We start from the raw sequence: 24,554 nt of genomic DNA on the forward strand, positions 1-24,554 counted from the left end.
TGGGATAGGTCACAGCATGTCATTCATGGGCATGTGGCCATTAATGGTTACCACCCAAAAACTGGGACCTTTGGATCGCATGACATATCAACTGGTACACCATATATTCTGCTCACCAAGATGACTGATGCAAACATTTGGACACCAGAATCAAAGCAAAAGAGCTTTAGCAAAAGGAAAAATCAGCTCACTGTTTCTCCCTCTCTATACCCTCCCAATTCCTTCATAGCACAACAAGAGGAGTGCAAACTCACAGCTCCACACAGGCAGAGAAGGGATTTCATGGGGAATCTGCAAAACATAGCTGAGCACAAGGACAGCTACGAATCAGGTGGGAACAGTGGGTTAAGTTAACCCACTTAACAGTATTTGTTAAGGAGTTTGATACAGACCCTAAATCAGCAGGTTTGAGCCAAGGCCAACCACCAGCTCTTATTACACTATCCAGCCAGCATCACTCCAGGGTACCCCACAGAACACAGTGTTCAGAACCTCCTGGTGCCCAGACATCTCCTCTCTGCAAATGGAAGATGGTTTTGAGAATTCACCCTTGAGAACTCCAGGGTAAAGGTAGGGAGCAATAAAACCTAAGTCCTGTGAGTAGGGAACTCTGGATCTGGCACTAAACCAGATTGCCTTCAAATGAGGAATACTGATCAAAATACCCCGAGAAGGAGGGGAAAGGAAACACAGGTGCTAGTAAAAGTGGAGGGAAATGCTACCTTTAGTACAATTTTGTTGCATTTCTTTCAAGCCCTTTCAAGAGAAATGAGGGTAAGGGACAGAGAGCCCTTGTCCTATTGACCATCTGTGTCAGGGAGCAGAGCTGACCTGTGTACCATAAAATGTATACGGGCACCCTGCACTTTTCCACAGCTCAGTTCTTCCAGATCTCCTGTTGCTGCTCAGCACAGTCTCCCCTACTCAGCTGCTCTTAATAAGCTGCTGCTGAACATTACACATCCACTGCCGATGCACTCTGCTTACCATCTGCATTTCACCCACATGGCAGTGTAAATCAGCCTGCCGTCTCTCTTTCCTTTCACCTTCTGTTCCTCTTTCACAATGTGAAATTGCTCAGGTTGCAAATACTGACAGGGAATGTTTCAATGCAAACAGAAAGGGTTTCAATTACTTGCTTGATGTTTCATTAGAACTCTGAACATGAAATCCTTTCCCACTTATTAAAACAAAACCTGTGTTTGGGGCCTAAGAGACTTGACAGTTTTTCTTTAATTAACAGCTGGAGGCAACATAACATTTATTTTTGGTTAGAAGCGGGGATATCTGATGCCAGAGATTATAACACTGCTAGCACTCAGATAGATGGCTTTATTGAGAGAGCAGCAGCTTCTGCCCAAGAAACCTCTCTAAGCCAGGAATGTGCAGCAAATGAAAACCACAATCTCCAGCTCCTTATGAAGATATCTGACAGTTTTGGAAGGACCGATTCTGCCACTTCGCACCAAAATTTTAATAGATTTTTTCTCTGTGGTTTGCCTTAGGGATGATGACAGAGTCAAGTCTGAATTTGTAGCACCCACCGTGCCAGTTCTGCAGGAGGCTGTTAATCAGGAGATGGCAATGATAAGTCATGATACTGCTGCCAGATCTCAAAGTTCAGCCATTTTCAACCAGAATTTGTTGACAGGCTTGGGACGAACACAACTGTTTGATATGACCAGCTTCAGAGCAACAACTCCATCTTGTAAAAAAAAAGTGTTTTCATTATGCATCAGACCAGAATGGAAATTGTGAAAATTTCCAGGAAAAAAAAAAAAAAGAAGAAGAAAAGAAAAGAAAAGAAAAGAAAAGAAAAGAAAAGAAAAGAAAAGAAAAGAGACATTCACACTGACTAGATCAGAGGTCAGGGCCTTCCCCTGCCATACAAGAAAAGCATGACGAGTCAGTCTGTCACATCCACATCTAACAGAACTGCTGCATCTGAAAAATGCTTTAACTGACAATTTTTCGAGCAGTTCTACATTTTATTACTGCTGAGACTGCATCTGAGAAATGCCCAAAGACATGAAGCTCACCATGTATCTCCTAAGCTGGTGTGCATACTTTATACACTTCAGGGTAAAGCATCCTAAGTATCGATCCCATCCAGCTGATCATGCACTGTACTTATGTAATTACTGGCAAATGGTGAGATGCATTCTATTTTGAATACTTGTATCTTTGCTTATGTAAATACATAGAGAAAAATGTTTGCTGTATTTTGTAAATGCTAATGTAAAACGGTGTTCTAAAGCTTTATTGTTTTGCCAGATCCCACTGCTCATAAAGCAGATTAAAATATTCAAATTCCATCAGTTGTTTTATAAACTGGAGGTTTGTCTGAAATAGTAATTTCCATAAAATCATAGTATGGCCTGGGTTGAAAAGGACCACAATGATCATCAAGTTTCAACCTCCCTGCTATGTGCAGGGTTGCCAACTACTACACCAGGCTGCTTAGAGCCACATCCAGCCTGGAATTTTAGTTGGGTTTAATCACCCCATATATGAACATAGTATAATATCTGCTGAAAGTGAAGGTCATGTTAAAGCACTCGCTGAACTGGCAAAGACAAAAAACATGTTGTGAAATTTAATTCCATCTCTGTAGTAGTCTGCAGTCCACAATGAGCCATTGCAATCATTCTTTTTTTTTTTCTAAAATAGCACTCCTGATGACAAAGGATGCATTTTTTGGACAAATACATATAGCTTAAAATGTTGAGTCTCAGAAACAGCGTAATAGTAATAAACCAATTATATAAATTTCCCCAAAATGTCACACAGTGAGATTAAGATTGATAAGCATCATATACAAATAGCATTACGACACTTTGCAAACATAAATAACACCTGAGTCATAGAATCACAGTGCCATCTATTGGTAATATTTCCTTTCTCATAGAGAGTATTACAACAAGAACTCAAATTGGACTTTACTGCTACGTGATTTTTTCCATGGTAATCCCAAAAGAATGTATTCCTCCAGCCTGATCTTATGGCACACATGCTCTTGTTTACAACTGCAACATACATCAGACTAGTAAGGCTGGTAATAAAAAGTCTCCTTCAAACCTAGATTAGTCCTAATGATTCATCAAGCTTTAAAATGTGTAAAAGAGAGCATACAAAGACATCTTTTTTTTTTTTTTTTTTTCCAGAAGTTATCTAACAGAGGTAAACACTATTTTTGTTATAAACCTGTGAGGCACCATAGAGTGAAATGTGCCTGGTAAATCCCTGGCACATTACCACTCATTTGTCTCTGTAATGCTAATCTACTGGACACAGGCTCCAAGATACGATTATTACTCATATTAATTGGAAAACTCACTGCCACATTTACCTGTTCTGACAACACTTTGCACTGATCCTTGAAATAGAACAAATCCACCTTACCCATCTGACACTCCAAGCCCTAAAAGCAAAGAAGATATTTGGAAAAGAGAATATTTGGCTTTCACATTTACAGTGTGATACAGTACAGGACCTGGGGGTCCTGATGGACGAGAGACTGAACATGAGCCAGCAGTGCGCTCTGGCAGCTCGAAAGGCAAATGGGATCCTGGGCTCCATCAGGAGAGGGGTGGCCAGCAGGGACAGGGAGGTGATTGTCCCTCTCTACTCGGCTCTTGTGAGGCCCCATCTGGAGTACTGTGTCCAGGTGTGGAGCCCTCAGTACAAGAAAGACATTGAGATTTTGGAAAGGGTCCAGAGGAGGGCGACTAAGATGATCAGGGGGCTGGAGCACCTCCCCTATGAGGACAGGCTGAGGGAGTTGGGCTTGTTCAGCCTGGAGAAGAGAAGGCTGCGGGGTGACCTCATTGCAGCCTATCAATACCTGAAGGGAACCTACACCCAGGAGGGGAGTAAACTCTTCAAAAGGGCTGATAACAGCAGGACTAGGGGAAATGGTTTTAAGTTGAAGGAGGGAAGATTTAGGTTGGATGTTAGGGGGAAGTTCTTTACTAGGAGAGTGGTTAGGCCCTGGAACGGGCTGCCCAGGGAGGTTGTGGATGCCCCGTCCTTGGACGTGTTTAAGACCAGGTTGGACGGGGTCCTGGGCAACCTGATCTGAATGTGTATGTTTGGTGGCCCTGCTAGGCAGGGGGGTTGGAACTACATGATCCTTGGGGTCCCTTCCAACCCGGGTGATTCTGTGATTCTGTGATCATCTGAGGCTGCTTGAAATATAGCAAAAGGCTATTTGTAAATTTTATATCATGCAGTGACATTCCTTGATTTGATCGTATTATGTTCAGTATTGGTATTTGCAATTTGTACAAAGACGTGCCATGTTATCTGACCCTGAAATAGCTCTAGCAGTGGTTCTGCAAACCACAGTGACTTCCACTGAGCATTTAACCACACACATTCACAGTTTTTCAGTTCGACTGCAGTCCAATTTTTAGGATGGAGAAAATCTGTCAAATTCAAAGGTTTCATTCAAATTCTGTGCATCATTTTACATGCATCGATTTACTCAGTCTTCACAGGACATAAATTGGAATTAACTTCATCTAAATTGCTTGAATTACAGTGCTATGTTTCCAGTACAAAGCAAGGCAAAATGGGTGATCTCTGCAGGAAAATTAAATACTAAAACAAAGAATTTTAGGTGGCTGTGGAGAAAAACAGGAATGGCCAGGCACCGTGGTTTTACAAGTGTTGGACTTGTTCAAGCTTTATTTAAAACATGTAAGGTAATGTTTTACCAGTCTTGGTGTGAAATAAGTATGGCAAATCAGACCTGAGATCTTTAATTAAGAGATCCTCATACTTTAATAGAAAAATCTTCCTTTTTTTATTAACATCTGTTTTCATGGTGGGGACACTTGGGAAGGATCCTATACCAGCAGGCTTCCTTATGGCCCTACACCAAAAGATTTCCTTCAAATCAAATCGTTAGCAAAGAGATAATGAAGTAGAAGAGCACAGAGTTTATGTAAAGGATGTACATTAATCTATGGATCTATGTACCAAAAAGAGTTGATGTGAATCAACACAGTCCCTCATCAAAAGCTCTTAAATCATCAGTGTTCTCCACAGTGGCAGGACACCAGTGAGTCCTACAGGGGACTAAATTGGGCCTGTGGTATTTTGCCTGTAGAAATCTAAAAACGTATGTGTAAAAAGGGAGACTATATATAGTGGAGAAATTATTGCAAAGATAGTGCAAAGAGGTCATGACAGCTCTGGAAATGGCAGATGGAATTTTAAATAGATAAACCTAAGGTGGTACAACTTAAGGTGATTACCTGAAGGGGAAAAATCAGTTCTAGCTTTACATACAGAATGTTATGCCCCAAACTCATCAGTCTGGAATGAGATTTTTGTGTTATGGAACTGTGTAAAAATGGAGTACAGCTTTAAAAAATGAGAGAAAAGCAACATGGACAATCAATATTAGAGGAGGCGTCCATATTTATTACCCAATTTAACAGGGATTCTTCAAGGATTGTGTGAAGTCATGAAGGAAAAATCCAAAGAGGGCTCTTTATCATACAGGTTATACATACCTCCAGCCAGAGATCTCAGACTGTTAGATGTTAGCAGGGTGCTCTCTGAAGCTGCCTGCCAAATGCTTGAGCACATCCTTCTACCAGGTTACAGTACAAAAAAATGAAGTGTTGAGCTGAACGTACCTTTAGTTTTCACCACTACAGTTGCTCACGTTAAGACTTCAAACAAAAAAGGTGATCTGTGTATGTATGTAATGAAGCAATTATCATTTTTCTATTCCTGCTCTTCCATAAATGCTTGTGCATGCGCCTAAAAGATGTCAAGGAGTCAATTCACAAATTCTTAAGTCACAATTTGCTGACAACATAAAGATTAGTAGTTCATGAGTTCACTTTTGTTTTTCCTGTTGTATGATGAATGTTCTGCAGTGGCAGAAAGATTGCCAGCTTGACTATCCTTACACACTTTCTCACTCTTTCCAGGAACCCAGAAATAAAATGCATCCAAACAACTGCAGCAGGAAATCGACACAACAAAACAGAAATTAAAATGATGGTTGCTGAGCTTCAGAGCAACTTTCAGGCTGGAAAGCCTAGAGAAAAGAAGGCTCTGGGGAGATATATGATAGTAGTTTTTCAGCATCTAAATGGGGGCTATGAGAAAGCAGAGGACAGAGTCTTTAGCAGGGTCTGCTGTGATAGGAGAAGGGGAAACAGTTTCAAACAAAAAGAGATGAGATTTAGATTGAATATAAGGTGAAAGTTTTTTACAATAATGGTGGTGAGACACTGGAACAGGTTGTCAGAGAGCAGTGGATGCTCCATCCCCAGAGACATTCGAGGTGAGGCTGGTTGATTCTCTGAGCACCTGATTGAGCTGTAGGTGTCTCTTTTCATTGCAAGGGAGTTGAACAAGATGGCCTTTAAGTGTCCCTTCCAACTCAAATGGTTCTATAATTCTATGATTCTAACTTTACAAAAATCCTGTTGTGTAAAGTCATTAAAGTCAGTCATTGAGGCTGGGAACTGCTGGGAGTCTGCTAGTTAAGGGTCCATGTCTAAGCTAGCTGACACAGCTCTGAAATGAAATGGAGAAAGGAAGGGAGTCTAAAATGACTATTTACAGCAAATGGAAAGTATCTCCGATTGGAATTGCCAAGAGAAAATCCTTCCCTTCAAATCCAACCAGTATAAAACAGCTCAATTCACAACGGCTTTGTTGTTTGGTTTTCAGTATTAAATAGCTGTGGCTGATGGGCCTAAGGACAAGCCTGGAGGTGTAGTAGAGGGGATAATTTTCCCATTGCAAGGGAATGATTAACAGCCACTTAGGGTCCCCAAGAGAGAACACAGACTACTTCCTGAATGTGTCTACTTAGCAACAGTCACCCAGGAAAGGATGAAAAAATTGAACTGTGCCCTATTCTAATGTATCTAAGTAGAAGGTGGATAATGCAGGTGGGTCAGATGAAGGCAGAAAATCTCAGAATTTGGAAGCAGTGTTGTCCAATAGATACTCCACCAGAATATTTTGAATGGTTTCATGTAACTTTGTACAGTGTCACTGACAAAGTTTTCATGTGAGCAAAAGTCCCTGTGGCTGGACTCAGGAAATCTGTCCCTCAGTTCTTCGCGTTCTCCTTTTAGTCTTACAGTCAGTGAAGTCTTCAAGTCAGAAGGCTAGGCTTTGAACATGGTTTTGCAATTTTGACCTGATCACTGTAACCACAATAAGTTCTTTCTTTTTTTTTTCTCATTTTAAATAGTCTATATCATCAGTAGTTCAGAAGAGCATCGCCCTTCTTTACTGCAACTTCAATTTTGTTATTTACTCCAAAATCAATTTCTAAACGAAAGCCTCTTCTTTCCACAAAGGCCCATTATCCTTGTCTCTGTATATTTCCTACTGCAGGAAATACAATAATCTTTTTTTTTTTTTTTTTCCCCTTAGCTGTATATTTCAGACTGCACTTCATCCCATCACCCAGGTCATTAATAAAGCCACTAAACAGTCCTGGCTTTCATATCGATCCCTGAGAGGTGTCTCTGCCACCTGGACTCTGTACTGCTGATCAATACACTGAGCCCAGCAAGCCAGCCAAGCTTCCACCCACTGACTGAGCCTGTATCTCACCAGTCTGACTGAAAAAAGACCAAGAGAAGTTGTCGCAAAGTCCTTGCTGAAGGCAAAGTATTCATCAGACATTACTCTTGCTTTGTTTACTGAGGGAGACTTCTCATCACAAAATGTAATTAGACAAGTCAGATATGCGATGCTCTTGGTAGATCCATGCTGGCTGTTCCCAGTCATCTTCTTCATGTACTCAGGAATGGCTTCTGTGAGGATTTGTTCCATAACACTGCAATGGACAGTGGTAAGGATGACGAGTTTTTAGTCCTTTAGTTTGCTGGATTTTCCTTCTTAGAATCATAAAATGATTAAGGCTGGCAAAGGCTTCTATGACTGTCTAGTCCAACTGTCCGCCTACTACAAATATTGTCCACAAAACCATGTTCCTTAATACCACATCTACACGTTCCTTGACCACTTGCAGGGATAGCAGCTCAACCACCTCCCTGGGTAGCCTATTCCAGTGCCTGATCATTCTTTTGGAGAAAAAGTTTTTCCTAATATCCAACCTGAACTTCTCCTGGAGCAACTAGAAGCCATTCCTTCTAGTCCTATCACTAGTTACTTGAGAGAAGAGGCCAACCCCACCTCACTACAATCTCCTTTCAGGTAGTTGTAGAGGGCAATAAGGTCTCCCCTGGGTCTCATCTAGACTAAATAATCCCACTTCCCTCCACTACTCCTCATAAGACTCGCGCTCCAGTCCTTTCACTAGCTTTGGTTCCCTTCTCTGGACACACTCCAGGGCCTCAGTGTCTTCCTGGTAGTGAGGAGCTCAAAACTGAACACAGCACAAGAGGTCTGGCCTCACCAGAGCTGAGCACAGGGAGATGATCACCCCCCTGCTCCTGCTGGCTGCACTATTTGTGATACAAGCCAGGATGCCATTGGTCTTCTCGGCTTCCTGAGCACACTGCTGTCTCATGTTCAGCTGACCAAAACCCCCAGGTCCATTTCTTCCACACTGTTTTCCAGTCACTCTGCTCCAAATCTGTAGATTTGCCTGGAATTGTGACCAAAGTACAGGACCTGACACTTGGTCTTGTTGAACTTCATCCCGTTGGCCTCAGCCTAGCGATCCAGCCTATCCAGATCCCTCTGCCATCTTATCCCCATGCAGATCAACACTTTCTGCCAACTTGGCATCATCTGTAAATTTACTGAAAGTGCATTTAATCCCCTTATCCAGGTCATCAATAAAAACACTGAACAGGGAAGGCCCCAATACCAACCCAACACCACTCGTGACCAGTTGCCAGCTGGATCTAACTTCATTCACCACTGCCATCCAATCTAAGCCCTCCAGCCAGTTCTTTACCCAGCAAAGAGTGTACCTTACCAGGACAGGTCTGCTAACTTCCCCAGGTGAATACTGTGGGAGACAGTGTCAAAGGCTTTGCTGAAGTCTAGGTAGACTACATCAACATCTTTTCCCACATCAACATCTTTTCCCTCATCCACCAGGCTGGTCACCCAGTAACAGAAAGACATCAGGTTGGTCAAGCAGGACCTGTCTTTCACACATCCATGCTGGCTGGGCCTGATCCTAATTTTCTCCCTCCACATCCTAACAACTTCTTTGTGTTCTCCTTCCAAGTTTCCCATCCCTTCTTCCACAGGAGGTAGACCCTCTTTTTCTCCTGGAGCCTCAGGAAAAGATCCCTGTTCTTCCATATTGGCCTTCTTCCCCACCAGCTCACCTTGTGGCAGGGGGGACAGCCTCCTCCTACGACTCCCTTCTTGAGGAGCACCCAGCCTTCCCAGGCACCTTTACTCTTCAGGACTGACTCCTGATGAATTCCCCCTACCAGTATCCTGAATAGTTCCAAGTCCTCTGTCTGGACTACCCACATCACATCCTTCTAAGAACCTGCACCCACCCTGCTTGCTCCGAAGGCAACCAACAACTCTTCTGGAGGTGTTTTGCCACATTTTTACCTCTGCTAAGGGTCCGTATGACATCTTCGTTGAAAGGCCTTATTGAAGATTTGGAGTCACGTTTCCCTTCTCTCTCTCAAGAATAAAACTTAAAAATAAAACTTATTTTAAAATAAATATTAATAATAACAGTAAACCCGGACTGTTCTGACCTTTTAAACATGATATGAGATGGCTTTGCAGTGACATTGCCAGATCTCCGAGCTCCACACAAGGCATTTGTTTGTTCTTTTCTGTAATTCCACTTAGTCGTTCTGAATCAAATGGAATGAGGACATTCAGAAGACCAGTCTCTTCTGCCCTAATTTCTCTTGGGACAACACAAGCATCTTATTCCACTTTTTCGTCTTAAAACATGGTTGGAATTTTCTAACTCTTTTCATTATCTATACTTTCCTTATGACCCATGCGTGGTATTAAAATAAATTTATTCCTGCTGGGGATTCTGTTAGTTGTTCCAAAGCCATGTAGGCATGTTACCATACCCAGTCTTCGATGGCAGTAAAATACTGCTTTTTCCTGAACATTTTTAATAGCTGTGCACTTCAAAATGACCAATCAGACCAGAGGCAAAGAGTTAAAAAAAAAAAAAAAACACTACATTTTTCCAACTGCTTAACACAATCGGCTTATTTCTGCAACTGCAAATGTTCTGTCTATGCATTTCCTGCAGCCACTCTGCAAAATGATTCATGAATATGCCCAGCTTTACAACAGTTCAGAGCTCTAGAAGGGCATTTTGGCTCAACAGTGCAGCACTATAGAAACACCAATACAAAATACGGCTAAATTAGAGAAGTGGGGGAGTTATACTGTTATTGGAGTGACAAAACACAATTGCCGATCTTGAAATCGTCTCTGAAAACAGAAGAGATTGTGTAACTTGATCAAAGGCAGATAACAAAGCTGTCCAGTGGAACTCCTCCATTTGCTAATCTGCTTAATCAAACACAGTTCCTTCCAAAGACTGGATGTGTTTTGGTTTTTTTCTTATAGAATGAGGGAACTTAAAAAGAACACAGAAAGAGGAGACAGCACTTACAACACTGCGTGCATTACATTGCAAGCAAGACCAAAAGACTTATGGACTCAACTGCCTTACTAAGTCTCTAATGAACAAAAAAGAAGCGATACAAGCAAGAAATGGAGAAAAGAAGAAAAAAACTGTAATAGAAACAGACAAAATAACTGAGGGTGTTTAGTCTCCAGCCTCTGCAATGGGCTTTGGTGGAGAAGAAACAGCTTGGGCAAGTTAAATAACATCACAAGTTACACCAAGGTGAAATCTTGACAGTAAGGAAGGAAAGAGAAGGAAATAAGCTTTAGGAGATCTCACTTCTATTTTAGACAAAAAGTAAGATAGATGGATGTGATGAAGAGGGGGAAATTGGAAAATAAATCAATAATAATGAAGTGGCAGATAAATTCTCCCTGTGTAAAGCTTCTGCCTTGAAAAGCTGAATACTTGAAGCAATACTTGAATACGTCAGTACAATCAGCTTGAAATACACTGAGGAATAATACTGTTAACATCCATATATGCTGCTTCAAAATGACCAATAGGATAATATTAATTTAAGGCAATTTAGAAAGTATGGCACTACTATCATAAATTACTAAATTATGAACAACTGCTATATGAGATTGTTATATCTGTGTTGTTGCTTGTTTTCATGGCAGCTGTATGCCACAAAAACAGCTCTCTGGAGGGTGTAACACAGCCCTCACACAAAGAGATAATGAGATCACATGCAAAAAAGCTAAGAAAAATATATATATATATGAGAAGCCCTAGCAGGAGATGGAATTGACAGCTATTAGGTAAAAGAGATTAGCAACTAACATTCTTAATCCAAACTATCACTACAAAAGCCTCAGAAAAGTATGTACTCAGGTACATGGCAGAAGGAATGGCCATGTGTACTGAAATGAAAATGGAAGAATTGAATTTGGTACTACACACTTATGGCATACGAGTTGCTTGCCTACAATGTGTAAGTTTCTTGCTGGAATCTTTATTGCAAATTCATTTGATTGGGATGAAGCTGGTGGTAGATTTCATAATAACAGGTACCAAAAGTATGTTTAAAATGTGGTGAAAAGTCAAAATGTGGTGAAAAGTCAGAATTAATCAGTGATTAAATGGTTGAAAGTGCTGAAAGAGGGAACATACAGCAAATATGTTGAAGTATGTCTTATGCTTAGAATACAGTTGTAATACATAAGGCAAGAGTACACGATCCATGAGAATCTCAACAGCAAATTTCTGACCATCTTTTTAATATTTTTCCTTCTACTATTTGCCATGCTGCACCGTATGAAGAAATGATTTATGTGGTTTCACCATTTGACGATGGACAGGATGCCCATTTCACATCTTTTATAGATAGTCTGAAATGAAACACAGAATGATACCAAAATCAGTTCAGTGGTGACAGCTGCAGGCACTGTCAGGCACAGTCCCTAAAGATACAGAAACTGCATTGGGGTTAAACAAATGTGCATAACCTAGGGTACTAACAAGGTCTATACGAAGAGCACAGAACAGACTGCACCAGATTGGCAGCTCTGTTCACCAAATTATCCTGGTGTGTTTTCCACTTTACGAGTTCTCAGACCCAGCACACACTCAGCTGCATGTCATGAAAACGGTCCTCTGGAGGGCTGCAACACATTATTGGCCTAGGGGGTTATTTCTGTCTGAAAAGACATACAAAATAATAAAGTCCTGACGTCAGGGGGATGGGAGAGGTCAGGTAAGCTCATCAGTGGGCTGCCAGTTGGATGCTTCTGAATATATCACTCTGAAATGGGAACAAATTGAATGGAGGTTATCTAAGAGACTTGGATAGGAAATCAAAATCTTATCAGCATCAGTGCTGAAATAGGCAGGTTTTATACTGCCAAGAGAGAAATAGCTAAAAACAACTGCAGATACCATCCAAAATGAGATGTATGTAATGACAGCTGACTACATGTATGAAAAAGAAAATAGCCTGGCTGAAGTTTGGATCAAGTAACAAACTAACTGGGCAATACCTTGGTAACAAGATGAGGACATTAAAAAACTAACAAAACATGCATAGATAGAGAAGGAAGAAGAAAAGGGGAGAGTGTTGTAGAAAAGCTAATGAAGAACTGTTAATTTCCTTAAAGGCAAGTTAAGTCCAGCTTGCAAAAGAAAAACTGAGAAGGAAGTTCAGACAGTCCAGATACAGATTTGGATGAGATATATCAATGTACAAAGACAGGACTGGAAAAGCAATTGTGAACGTGGAATGAGTAGCCAAGGTCCAAGGTCCAGCAGCTGCAATACAGATGGATTTATCAGCTCTGCTGAGAAGAGCAAAAAGTAATGGGAGGACAAAGTTGGCAGTGCTCTGTGTTGTTAAAATGAGGGATTATAAATAGAGAAGAATTGTCACATCGACAAAGTAACAGATGATCAGACTTCAAAGTGCCATGGGCAAAAATAATCACTACTAATAAAGTCTGTGCTAGAAGACTAAATAGAGCAAGAAGGCTTTCCTGAGGACCTTGTTTTTTAGTATCTGACGTGCATGTTTAATTGCAAATTAAAAAAAAATAATAACATGACCTATTAATGGTAAGAGGTGGGAATAATTTAGAGTAATTTGAAATATGAACAGATAAAAGTAATGTCAAATACCCTCTGTGTGTGTGTGCGTGTGATCTCCAAGCTGACAGAAAGCACGATAGAGGTAAAATATTTCAGACTTAATGAAGTTATCTGAGAGATCGAACCCCCTTCCTGCGAGGACAGGCTGAGAGCCGGGGCCGTTCAGCCTGGAGAAGGCTCTGAGATGACCTGAGAGCAGCTTCTCAGTATCTAAAGGGGAGCTACAGGAAAGAAGGGGACAGACAGCGTCTGTTGTGACAGAACAAGGGCGAATGGCTTCAATCTCAAAGAGGGCAGATTTAGCTCGGACATAAGGAATATTTTACAGCGAAGGCGGTGAGAGACCGCAACGCGATCCACATGAGGGGCGTGAACCGGCGTGCAGGCGGGGCAACGGGAGGTCGCGCCCGCCCAAGAGCCGCCCCTTCCTTCGCTGGCTGCGCCTCTCGGCCCCCCGCTCCTCTGAGGTAAGGGAGTGGGGCACGGGGCCGCCAGCGCGGGGGGAGGGTTCGAGGGGGCCGCGGCGGCGCCGTGCGGGCTTTCCAGCTCGGCTACGGAGGGACAGAAGGGAGCGAGTGCTGCCTGCGGCTGTGCTCGGCAGCGGGCCTTGCGGCTTCCTTCAGGAAGTCCAGCCCCTCGGGGCTCGTAAAGGAAAACACACGGGCCTGGCGGGTGCGTTCTGGGGCTGAGCGCTGCCCTTTGGACGCTGAGGACGCGCTCTGGCGTTGCTCAGTTTGTGGTTGCTTTTTTTTTTTTTTTTGTGGGGCGGTGGGAGCGACCCTCAGTGTAAATAAATAACACGAAAAAAAATGTAAATAAAGCTGGAAATAGGAAGTTATGAGAGGTCGGGAAAGGTTTGTGAGAGAATCTTCGGAAGAGACCGTGGTACTAAAGGTGCTTTAAGTTCATGGAAGGATCATAGAATGGCCTGGGTGGAAAAGGACCACAATAATCATCGAGTTCCAACCCTACATGCAGGGTCACCAACCAGCAGACCAGGCTGCCCAGAGCCGCATCCAGCCTGGCCTTGAATGCCTCCAGGGATGGGGGGTTATATTCGTTTACCCAGCTCCTGTAACTTTAGTATGAGCCAAGGCCTGGAATGCTTTATTTTCAGATTTAACTTGCTCCTTTTTCTTTTAACAGTTAAGACCATGGCACTGAAACAGGTTTCTAGCAACAAGTGCTTTGAGGGTTTCCAGAAGGTGTTTGAACACGACAGGTAAACATTACAGAAGTAAACCAAGGTGTTCATCAGGGCAGTGAATGGATCTCATTGCTGCCCATGTCCTTGGTCTGCAGGCAAACTGTGTGTTCTCACTAACAGCTGTATTTCAGCAGGGGATGTTGCCTATAGTTTTGTCTGCCTTCCTGTATTCCTCTGCTAATGTTTAACATGTTTACTGTACTGACATGCTGCCGACCTGAGAAGGGAAATCAGTATATGAAAAACATAATTGCAAAGCCAATGACATCTTTGACACAGTGAGACATGGTTGTGGACAACTGACTCATCTTCTGTTGAAGTTAACAAACTTGAAAAGCTTAATCCAGACAAAAAGCACAGTGACTGCAGCAACGTTGTTGAATTGTATTTGCCAGTATGCCAAGGGTTCAAAATTGGGGAGTGAATCCTGATCTTCTAGTAGCTCCTTCAGGAGCATATCAACAGTTGACATCCTGTAGATGCTCATTCCTATCGCTGCCATGGAGAGCACGATTATAAGGATATCCAGACAATTCCATAGACTTCTGAAGTAGTGCAGCCTCTGAATGTGAATTTCTAAGATCTCTTCCACCATGTAGTACAGAACAAAAAGGCAAAACACCATTTCACAGGCTGCCAGGAAGAAATTCAAAGTTTGAGCTCCATTACTGGAGTTGTCACTGTCTGTACAAAGTTCAGTTCCCTCTACTGGGTATTTTCCTTCCATGCACTCTTACAGAGTGCTGTGAGCAGAGAGGCAAAAGGGATGTGTTCTCACTGTTTGATGGAGGTGAACAGAGAGGCATTCGTTTTTTCATTTCTGTCTTTGAATGAAATGCACTGATTCTGCTTTCTTGATGTTATCAACCTTGCTAAAGGCATACTGCTGATAATAAAGACTGTTTTATTGCTACAGCACAGAGCTAAAATGCAAAATGAGATTTGGAATCTACTTGCCTCCAAAAGCAGAAACTGGAAAGTGTCCTGTGCTGTATTGGCTCTCAGGTAAGTAACATTAGGATTTTAGAGAGATAACCTTCAACATATTTAAGCTGCTGTGGCCTGCATGTTTATGGCAATAGGAATCCTTTCTATTTTTTAGAAACTTCTCTGAAGTCAGAAGGATTTTGGAAATTGAAATGCTATGGGCAGTGTGTAACAAAACGTATTTTTTCTTTCTTCTAGGGTTAACTTGCACAGAGCAGAATTTTATAACAAAAGCAGGTTTTCAGCAAGCTGCAGCTGAGCATGGCCTTATTGTAGTTGCACCAGACACAAGCCCACGTAAGTTTTCACAAATTATAGGACAGAAGAGAATTCAGCCCTCAGAATGAAGTCTGCTGTCTTTATTGTCAAAAGAGTGAAGCACTGCTGTTTGCTACAAAGTATGTTGCCCACCTGAATGGCAGATTTCCATTAGCTGGATTAAGTCATCAGTGTTCTTAATAGCATGGGTGTCCAGCTGTTTGGTTTGCTTGGGCTGCACTGAGTGAAGAGTTGCCTAGGACTGCATCTGTGAAGGCAGCTCAACATGAATGAGGTGTGACTGTGAAGGGAGGGGTATTTCTCTCTGCTAAGGTAGGGCTTATGAAAGTCTGGTAAGGAGATGTGATCAGATTTTTGATTGCAAGTCATTATATTCCATATGAAAATTCAGAAATAATGTATTTATGTGGACTGCAAATGGGGCCACAAATAAACCAGAAAATTGGTGGTTTTTTTGGCTATCTTGAAACCTGTTCTCAAATTCTTTTATCACTGTGGAAAGCGTGGCTGCATGGTTTTCTCTGTTCACAGAGCTGTGTTCAGCCAGTGTCTCAGAACCCTTAAGCTTATCTGCCATGCCTTGAGCTAGCACCATGCTGCACCCCGAGCCCTGGTTCCAGCCTAGATGGGGTTAATACATGCCTGCTTAATAGCATGCTGCTAAAAGCTTTACATTTGAAACTCTTTTAATTGTTGGCACTACAACTAGAACAAAGGGGCCATTGAACTGAGCAAAAATGAAGAGAGGGAAAAGATCGACAGCAAAGAGGCATGTGTTACCAGAAGTGCTTGTACTTTGTGGCTTGCTGGGGCTTAAAGAACCAAACAAATGAGAAAACCTACCTGTACTGTCACACAAAGCTATCATATTTACTTGTTATTGTATACTGTCTTCTGTAGGCTATTAAGTAAATATCTCCTGAGGGTTTTGCTGTCTAGAAAAGTTTAAAGCAAACCAGAGCTTGCTTCTGTGCACCTGCAACAGACTGCTTGTGAAATGGCTTTTTGAAACGATGTGCTGTTGTCTGTGTAAGGTTGAGCTTGTGTGTGGTATGGGAGACTTGTGTGGTGGATCTGCAGTTACTTGAAATCCAGTCTTGTGGGGACACAGCGTGCAACGTTCAGTGTTAATCAGGTTCTGCTCAAGTCTCAGGAGTGCTGTATCAGAAGAGTGCCACCTTTGTTTTCTCCCCAGAGTTAGCATGTCAGATCTCAACGCAGGTGTTAGGGGAAGAGAGTGATGTGCTTTCCAGAAGACATTTTGTACCTTAGTTTTGAAGTTGTGTCAGATCAGAGAAAGCTTTCCAATACAAAAACCTGAGCTACCTGTAGTTACAGCCCCTCTGCCCTGCTCTGTTACAATGTACCTTCCTTTCTTTGTAGCAATTTGTTTTTCCAGACAGATTTGCTGAACTAAATGGACTTTGGTTCCCTTTCTAATTTATTTTTCCAGGGTTTCTTGTAAGTTTCTTTTAGCAGAATCACTGTTGCCTTCATTGAGTGGCAGGACTTGGAATTTCTGACCATTCCTGAGGGACTGAAGATAAGACTTCATATCCAGCAAGTTGTATGAGTACCCACAGTCCCTGCCACTGCTGGGCTTTTAGTTTAGAAAATCACTCAGTGTTCAAAGGCACTTCTCTGGAGCAAACTCAGCTTTGATCCTTGCAAAATGTGCATGCTGTGGGGAGGTGGCAGGTATCTGCACAAATTGGCAAGGATTGTCACAGGGATTACACGTGGGTTTGTAGTGTGATCTGACAGTGGTAAAAGCCCACATAATGTTGAATTGCAAAAACTGGGAACATCTTTGAGAAAGGGAGGTCATTATTTCCTGTCACATATAGCTTGAAATATTGCGTTCTGTTCTGAAAACTAGGCTCGAAAATCACAGCTAATCAAAGGGAGAGTTTGAGATGGGGTGTACTGACTTTCAAGGAGACATCTGCAAATTCAGTTTGAAAGTGTAACTTTGGAAAAGAGGATACAGAATCACAGAATGGCTTGGATTGAAAGGAACCTCCAGGATCATGAAGCTCCATCCCCCCTGCCACATGCAGGGCCACCAACCTCCCCATTTAATACCAGACCAGGCAGCCCAGGGCCCCATCCAACCTGGCCTTGAACACCTCTAGGAATGAGCATCCACAGCCTCTCTGGGCAGCCTGTTCCAGCACCTCACCACTCTCATAGCAAAGAACTTCCCCCTGACATCCAACCTCAATCTTCCCTCCCTCAACTGAAAACCATTTCCCCTTGTCCTGCAGTTATCTACCCTTTCAAAGAGTTGACTCCCCTAACACAATCCTGCAGTTATTCAGAGGAGTGACAGAAGTTTGATGGGCAGTTACAGTGTGCAGGGCACTGAAAAAAAGGGGAGTTGTGTGCTTGGGGGGGGGAAAAAAAAAGGGGGGGGGGGGGATGGCCAGTGTTGTTATGCTGCAGTCTTAAAAGAGGAGCTGTGCATGCTTCAAAATACTGTATTAATGAGTGAAAATCTGAGTTGTCCTACTGGTTGGAGGGGTGGAGATACATTGATTGAGAAACTACTGTCCAGGGTCTCTGACTTGGGTGACAGATTCTCTTACTCTGAACATCTGATAGTGGTGACATATTAAGGATAGAATCCGTTTTCATGATAGGTGGCTGCAATATTGAAGGAGAAGATGAAAGCTGGGATTTTGGTACCGGTGCTGGTTTTTATGTGGATGCTACTGAAGATCCTTGGAAAACAAACTATAGGATGTACTCCTACGTGAGAGATGAGGTAACTCTGTTGCTGGGTTATAGTGGTACTGTTGGTGAAGCTGCAGGAAAAAATGCTGGTAGATGAAATGTTTCCTTTTGGTTTTACAGTCTGTCAGACTTGGTTTCAGACCATGATGGTAAATGTTAGACTAGAACCAAAGATGTGCCTTTGGTTTCAGTGTCTTCCTGGCATTAAAATGTGTCAGTTCATCAGATGCTTCTCTGTCTAAAGATACAGAAGTTGCTTTAATGTTTTTATTCCACTCTTCCTTTACAGTTACCTAAACTGATAAATGCCAATTTTCCAACCAACCCTGAACGGATGTCTGTTTTTGGGCATTCCATGGGAGGTCATGGAGCTCTCATTCTTGCTCTGAAGAATCCTGGAAAGTACAAAGTAAGATATCATACATGCTATACTAGGAATGCTCAGGCTAATACAGATTCTCTGCAGGAGTAAAGAAATAAAACATAACACCAAGTTCTGTAACAGTGTTAAACATATACACTCCTTTAGCTGTAGAAGTTCACTGATACCTACTATGAGAATATAGAAGATTGCCAGAAACACTGCTCTGGAATTTGTATTTGATAGCAAAATTAAAAAAGAGTGTTTTAAAAGGTAGGAAAAGTTTGGTTTCTTTTTGAAAATGCTCAGGTTTTCCAGTAAGTAAATATAAACACGTTCTTTTTAGTCGGCAGTTAATTCCTGCTGCTAATATTGTCTAGAAATCTGATGTGCAATTTGCCATATCTTTTCAAATCCTGTCTTTGGGCATACGGACATCATCAGTGAGTCATCAGCAAAATATATTTACAAAGATATAATTTCATATGTGTAGAATCATAGAATGGCCTGGGTTGAAAAGGACCACAATGATCAATTGGTTTCAACCCCCTGCTATGTGTGGGGTCACCAACCAGCAGACCAGGCTGCCCAGAGCCACATCTAGCCTGGCCTTGAATGCCTCCAGGGATGGGGCATCCACAACCTCTCTGAGCAACATCTCTCTTAAAGGTTGATTTTATTTATTTTCAAGTGGACGAGGTATCTGAAGTTGCATTCCTCTTCTACTGTAAGTTAAATCAAATAGACAGGAACATATTTGCCTTTTATACCCATGAGGGAAACTTCATTGCTCTCTTTGGAGATATGCTTACCTCGGGTGTTTCTGAAGGAGAATCAGGCATTGCTGTTTGCTGGCAATTTACTGGCTCTGTCTTTATCTTGTGGAGCCAGTAGTTCAGAAATTTGTTTTCACTGTTGGCACTCAAATTCTCATTGTGTTATCGAAAAGAAATAAACACTACTGAAAATGCCAGAATTCAGGAAACTGCCCATGGCTCAAGTAGTTGGTTGCTATTTCTTGCAGGGCATAAGAGTTGAAATACTGATGGGCCCAAGGACAGATCTGAAAGAAGAATGTAAAAAATAGAGGTTTGACTTTTCTCCCTGGCACCTGTGCTCTGAAATGCTTGTTTCCCGACTCCTAATCCTTCAGTTAAGTTAGCTAAATTCAGGAGACACTGCTGCAGGCTCAGACAGGCTGAGCTCCATGCCTCAGGCCTTTCCTATGTTCCAGAATGGAGTTGGAGATGAGATAGTTCCATGCTCTCACCATGCACAGCAGGCTTATCAGCTGCTTAAGGAATTCAAGACAACGTCCAACATCCAGCATACAATGGAATGGGGTGGCTAACCCTTCATTTCAAAGCTTGGCTCGTGTGCAAAAAGGAAAGTGAGCATTGTGGCTCTAGGGAGAGCAAATAACAGAATCATAGAACGGCCTGGGTTGAAAAGGACCACAGTGATCATCTGGTTTCAAGCCCCTGTTATGTGCAGGGTCTCCAACCACCAGACCAGGCTGCCCAGAATAGGGAAATAGGGTAATAGTTATGGCACTTAGATTAAAGGGCTGGTGGCAGAGTCAGAGTTCTGGCAGTGCTTTCTAAAGCTGTTTTGAAACACTGTCAGTTTGATTGTTATCAGAAATTGCTTTTGGTAATTGCTGTTGTGTTTTGTTTTTTCATGCTCTCTTTCCACACAGTCTGTGTCGGCTTTTTCTCCTATCTGCAACCCTATGCAGTGCCAGTGGGGCAAGAAAGCCCTTGGTGGATATCTGGGATCAGATGTAAGCAAATGGGAGGTATGTGCTGCAACTTGCAGGCCTTCAGTGATGTGTGAATGAGTGATCTGTGCTTACATTGCAGCAGATGTCTGGAACAAAACTCTTGAGTTGCCCAGGAGCTGATGGTGTTGTTTTATATCCATGCTTAAGAGTGTGCACAGCACATTGCACAGTTCTGCTGGGTGTGTCTTGCTGTTGCCTGGTGGTGCTTGTGACAGACGAGACAGAAAGCTCTCATCAGACTGACTAAATGTTTTATGAAGGTCTTAGAATACAGGCTAAGAAGAATTACGGGCAGTCTGAGACTTTCTGTAATGCATGGAAGTAATGAGAATATTTAACGAGTTTAAGAATTTTAAATGACCCTCTATGGTCTGTCACTCCAAAACAGAGTTTTCAGTGTTCAGAACTTCTGTGGTAGCCTGAAAAGAAAGACAGTGCTACAGCCTGGCCAGGGTCTGATGAGCCTCGTGGTATCTGCAGGAGCAGCCTGGCAGAGGCAGTTGCAGAGAAGCCCTTTGGTACTTGGAAATTGATATCCCACAGAACATGATTAAACCAGGAGTTTGGTTTTTAGCTCTAGGTCCCTAATTTAGAAATAAAAACAGTCTTGTAAGAATTGCTAAGCTACAAGCACACGAATATATTTGTTGCTGTGTTATTTGGGCATACATCGTTGTGCTGTCCTGCTGCAGGACCAGATGTTGTAAATCAGGTGCCTAGTTCAGAGGATCTGCTGAAAACACTTCTGTAGTTAGCATAAGCCATAGAATGGACCCATACTACCACTCTGGCTTGTTCTGTCATTGAACACACGTTTTTTGTTTTTGTTCCACCACTGTATAGTGACAGGGTAGTGCATAAGGTTCTGATTGCTCTTCCAAGTTATAATTTGATGTCTTGATCAGTGTAACACAGCACTCTGCACTTACCATTGTTTTCTCACAGTCAGTGAATTCAGTCCATTCTAACACGCATACGTGAGCATTGCCTCCCTTTTACTTCTGCAGGCATACGATGCTACACAGCTTGTGAAGTCCTACCCAGACTCTCGCCTGGACATCCTGATTGATCAAGGCAAAGAAGATCAGTTCCTATCAGCAGGCCAGCTACTGCCAGATAACTTCATCGCCGCCTGCACAGAGAGGAAAATCCCAGTAGTCTTCAGACTGCAGCAGGCAAGTTGCTTCCGCAGACCCTGCTGTTGGGTAGATGCTGTGTGAGTTTGGTGTGTGCACAGCAGGTAGTTTGTCACTGGGCGTGCATTTATTGACCTGCCAGTCTGCCCCTGGCTGAGGAAAAGACGTTGCAGTTTTTGCTGCCTTGTTCCACTAGGTGGGGTCATAAGCGCACTCTTCTCAAACGGATCTGGTGCTGGTATCGCTGGCTGCTCTTAAACCTGCCAGTGATAAGCTGGAGAGGCAGCATTAATGACTGTACTAAGCACAGTCACTGTAAAAGCAACGCGACAGCTGTGTTTTTGCAGGATTCCTTATTTGTGCTGTGGGTGTTGCGTTCAGCTTTGTGATTTAGCATGCGAGTGTTAGTGTACATCAGGAGAGGTATGGAGTTGCTTGAAATATCAAATTCACTTGAAGACCTACAGTGCAGTGACCCAAAACAGCAACGCACTGAGAGCAATGGAGTCTTTGTAAGCAGGCCGCCCCACAGCTTGAAGATTGTCCTCTTTGGTTTATCGCTAGGGCTTCTATACAGCCCTGTGCCACAAGGTCTATTTGGTGCTGACAGAAAGGGAGCAGTTCAGAGGTTTCTTTATTATTTTAACATAGCAAAAGAGCTATGTTAGCTCTTCAGACTTAAGATGTGAGGTCACAGCCCGTATTTAGCACTAGGACAATACCAGTGAGGGGAACTGTTCTCTCATATTGCATCCTGCTCTGTAGCTGATGCTGCTGTTCACAGAATGGCTCAGGTTGGAGGGGACCTTAAAGCCCACCCAGTCCCAATCCCTGCCATGGGCAGTGCCACCCAGCAGCTCAGGCTGCCCAGGGCCCCATCCAACCTGGCCTTGAGTGCCTCCAGGGATGGAGCACCCACAGCTCCTCTGGGCAAACATACATTTTCAGCCTCATGAGGCGGTCTCAGTTTTGTTCCCCTACCCCTGCCTAGAGGTTCAGGGATGCAGGAGGTGTGGGAAACCTGTCAGTGACATGTGGGGCAAAGAACGCATTGAATACTTCAGCAGATTCCGTGTCTGTTGTTGCCAGCTGTCCCTTCTCACTTACCAGAGGAGGTAGACTCTCCTGGGCCTTCCTCAGCTGGCCATTTTACCTGTAGCAGCCCTTGTTATTTTTCACATCCCTCACCATATTCACTTTCGTCTGTGCCTGGGCTTTCCTGATCCTATCCTTACGTATCCAGATGGCATCCCTGTGTTTTTCACAGGCCCACCCATCCTGGCTTTCATTGCCTGTAATTTTCCTTCTTTTCCCTCAGCAGTGCCCATTTCCTTCATCGTCTGCTTGGTTTTCAGGGATGGAAAGCTCCTGCACTCTCAGAAAGGTGTCCCTCAGGAGCTGACAGCTCTGTGCCATTCCTCCATCCCTAAGTTTCAGTTTCCCATGGAATTCCTTCCAGTAATTCCTTAAACAAACAGAATTGCACTCTTCTGAAGTTCAGGGTCCTCACTCTTATTTTTGCCAGGCCCACGTTCCTTAAGACCACAAACCCAACCCACCTCTAACTTGCACACCCAGATTAGGGCAGGTGAAGGTGCACGCTGTTTGCTCATCTTCCTAGAGCTCTTCTATACTTGACTTGTTAGGTGTGCTTTGCAGAATCACAGAACAGCCAGGGTTGGAAGGGACCTCAAGGATCATGAATCTCCAACTCCTGTGCCACACACAGGGCCATCAACCTCCCCATTTAATAGTAGACCAGGCTGCCCAGGGCCCCATCCAACCTGGCCTTGAACACCTCCAGGGACGGGGCATCCACAGCCTCTCTGGGCAGCCTGTGCCAGCACCTCACCACTCTCTGTGTAAAGAACTTCCCCCTGACAATTTTACATTTTTCCCCCTTTACAATTTTACATTTATGTCTTTTTGATTTCTTAAAACAGATGAAAACACAAGAGATACTAACTTCTTGACAAGTAGCATGATTGCTTTGTTGTGAACTATACGCATTTGCTGATTTCTTTGTTGTTGTTCTTCTAGGGCTATGATCACAGCTATTTTTTCATTGCTACGTTTATCAATGACCACATCAAGCACCATGCAAAGTTCCTTAATGCTTGAACTACAGAAATGGGAGTGCTGTCTGACCAGTGGGAGGCAAAGGATCCAGCTGAACAATACAGAAATCATGTATTGAAGCAGCATCTGTAGAATACAGCTCTTCTGATTACACTGCTAATACAATAAAAGTCCCACTTAATTTGATGTTCAGAGTATCTTGAATATTCTTGCATGCTTGAAAGTTTAACACCATGTAGGTGAGTGTGCTTTCTTGGTCAGGAAGAAGATTAGCAGGTGAGTTAATTAGATCTTAATAATACAAATGTAAGTATTTGGGACTCAGGCCTGTTTCTAGCACACCTTAGACAAAGGCAGTGAATAACAGTATGCCTCTTCCGCTAATGGAAAACCTGCGTTCATTTCATCAATTAGTGCCACAACCAGTCAAGGTGCTTAATTAAGCTGCACACTGTGGTTTCCTGTTCTGTATGCTAACAAACACCACAAGGGCCAATGCTCTAAGGAAGCAGTCTGTGCTGAAGGAGGTGGTTTGTCTTCCACTCCTTTCTTGCTTAGTAAGAAAAAGGCTTACAGTGTGTTTGTAGGTTTCTTAGGTTTAATAGGACTATTCCTATTCTGGAACAGGATCCTATTCCTAGTTGAGCTCTACAGTGCCTTTATTTGGCTCACACAGTCACCTCCTCCATCACCCACACTGTTCAGCTCTCAGCATCATCTCTTTTACAACAAACTGCCAGCCAGGGGGTAGCCAGTAAGTGGTTTCTACAAACGATAGAGTTTAATTGTAACTACAGTAAGGATTTTCTATA

The 24,554-nt window shown here is 42.8% G+C and overlaps 2 protein-coding genes across 2 annotated transcripts in view; both read left to right on the forward strand.

Moving 5' to 3' along the window:
• The window catches only part of HTR2A (5-hydroxytryptamine receptor 2A), a 28,589-nt gene extending 26,815 nt beyond the window's left edge, over window positions 1–1,774 (forward strand). The window contains exon 4 of the transcript XR_006178274.1: window positions 1,506–1,774. The gene's annotated coding sequence lies outside the window, so the exon portion shown is untranslated. The remainder of the gene's footprint in view (window positions 1–1,505) is intronic.
• Window positions 1,775–13,561: 11,787 nt separating this feature from the next.
• Window positions 13,562–23,928, forward strand: ESD (esterase D). Its single transcript, XM_042868542.1, has 9 exons — window positions 13,562–13,641; window positions 14,321–14,396; window positions 15,298–15,386; window positions 15,567–15,665; window positions 18,290–18,414; window positions 18,673–18,792; window positions 20,444–20,542; window positions 21,535–21,702; window positions 23,704–23,928. The coding sequence occupies exons 2-9, from the start codon at window positions 14,329–14,331 to the stop codon at window positions 23,782–23,784; spliced, it is 849 nt and encodes a 282-aa protein (XP_042724476.1). The 5' UTR covers window positions 13,562–13,641; window positions 14,321–14,328; the 3' UTR covers window positions 23,785–23,928.
• Window positions 23,929–24,554: the final 626 nt, after the last annotated feature.

This window comes from Lagopus leucura, unplaced genomic scaffold (genome assembly GCF_019238085.1).
Source record: "Lagopus leucura isolate 7727_CA_CO unplaced genomic scaffold, USGS_WTPT01 Super-Scaffold_100001, whole genome shotgun sequence".
NCBI classification, from domain to species: domain Eukaryota; kingdom Metazoa; phylum Chordata; class Aves; order Galliformes; family Phasianidae; genus Lagopus; species Lagopus leucura.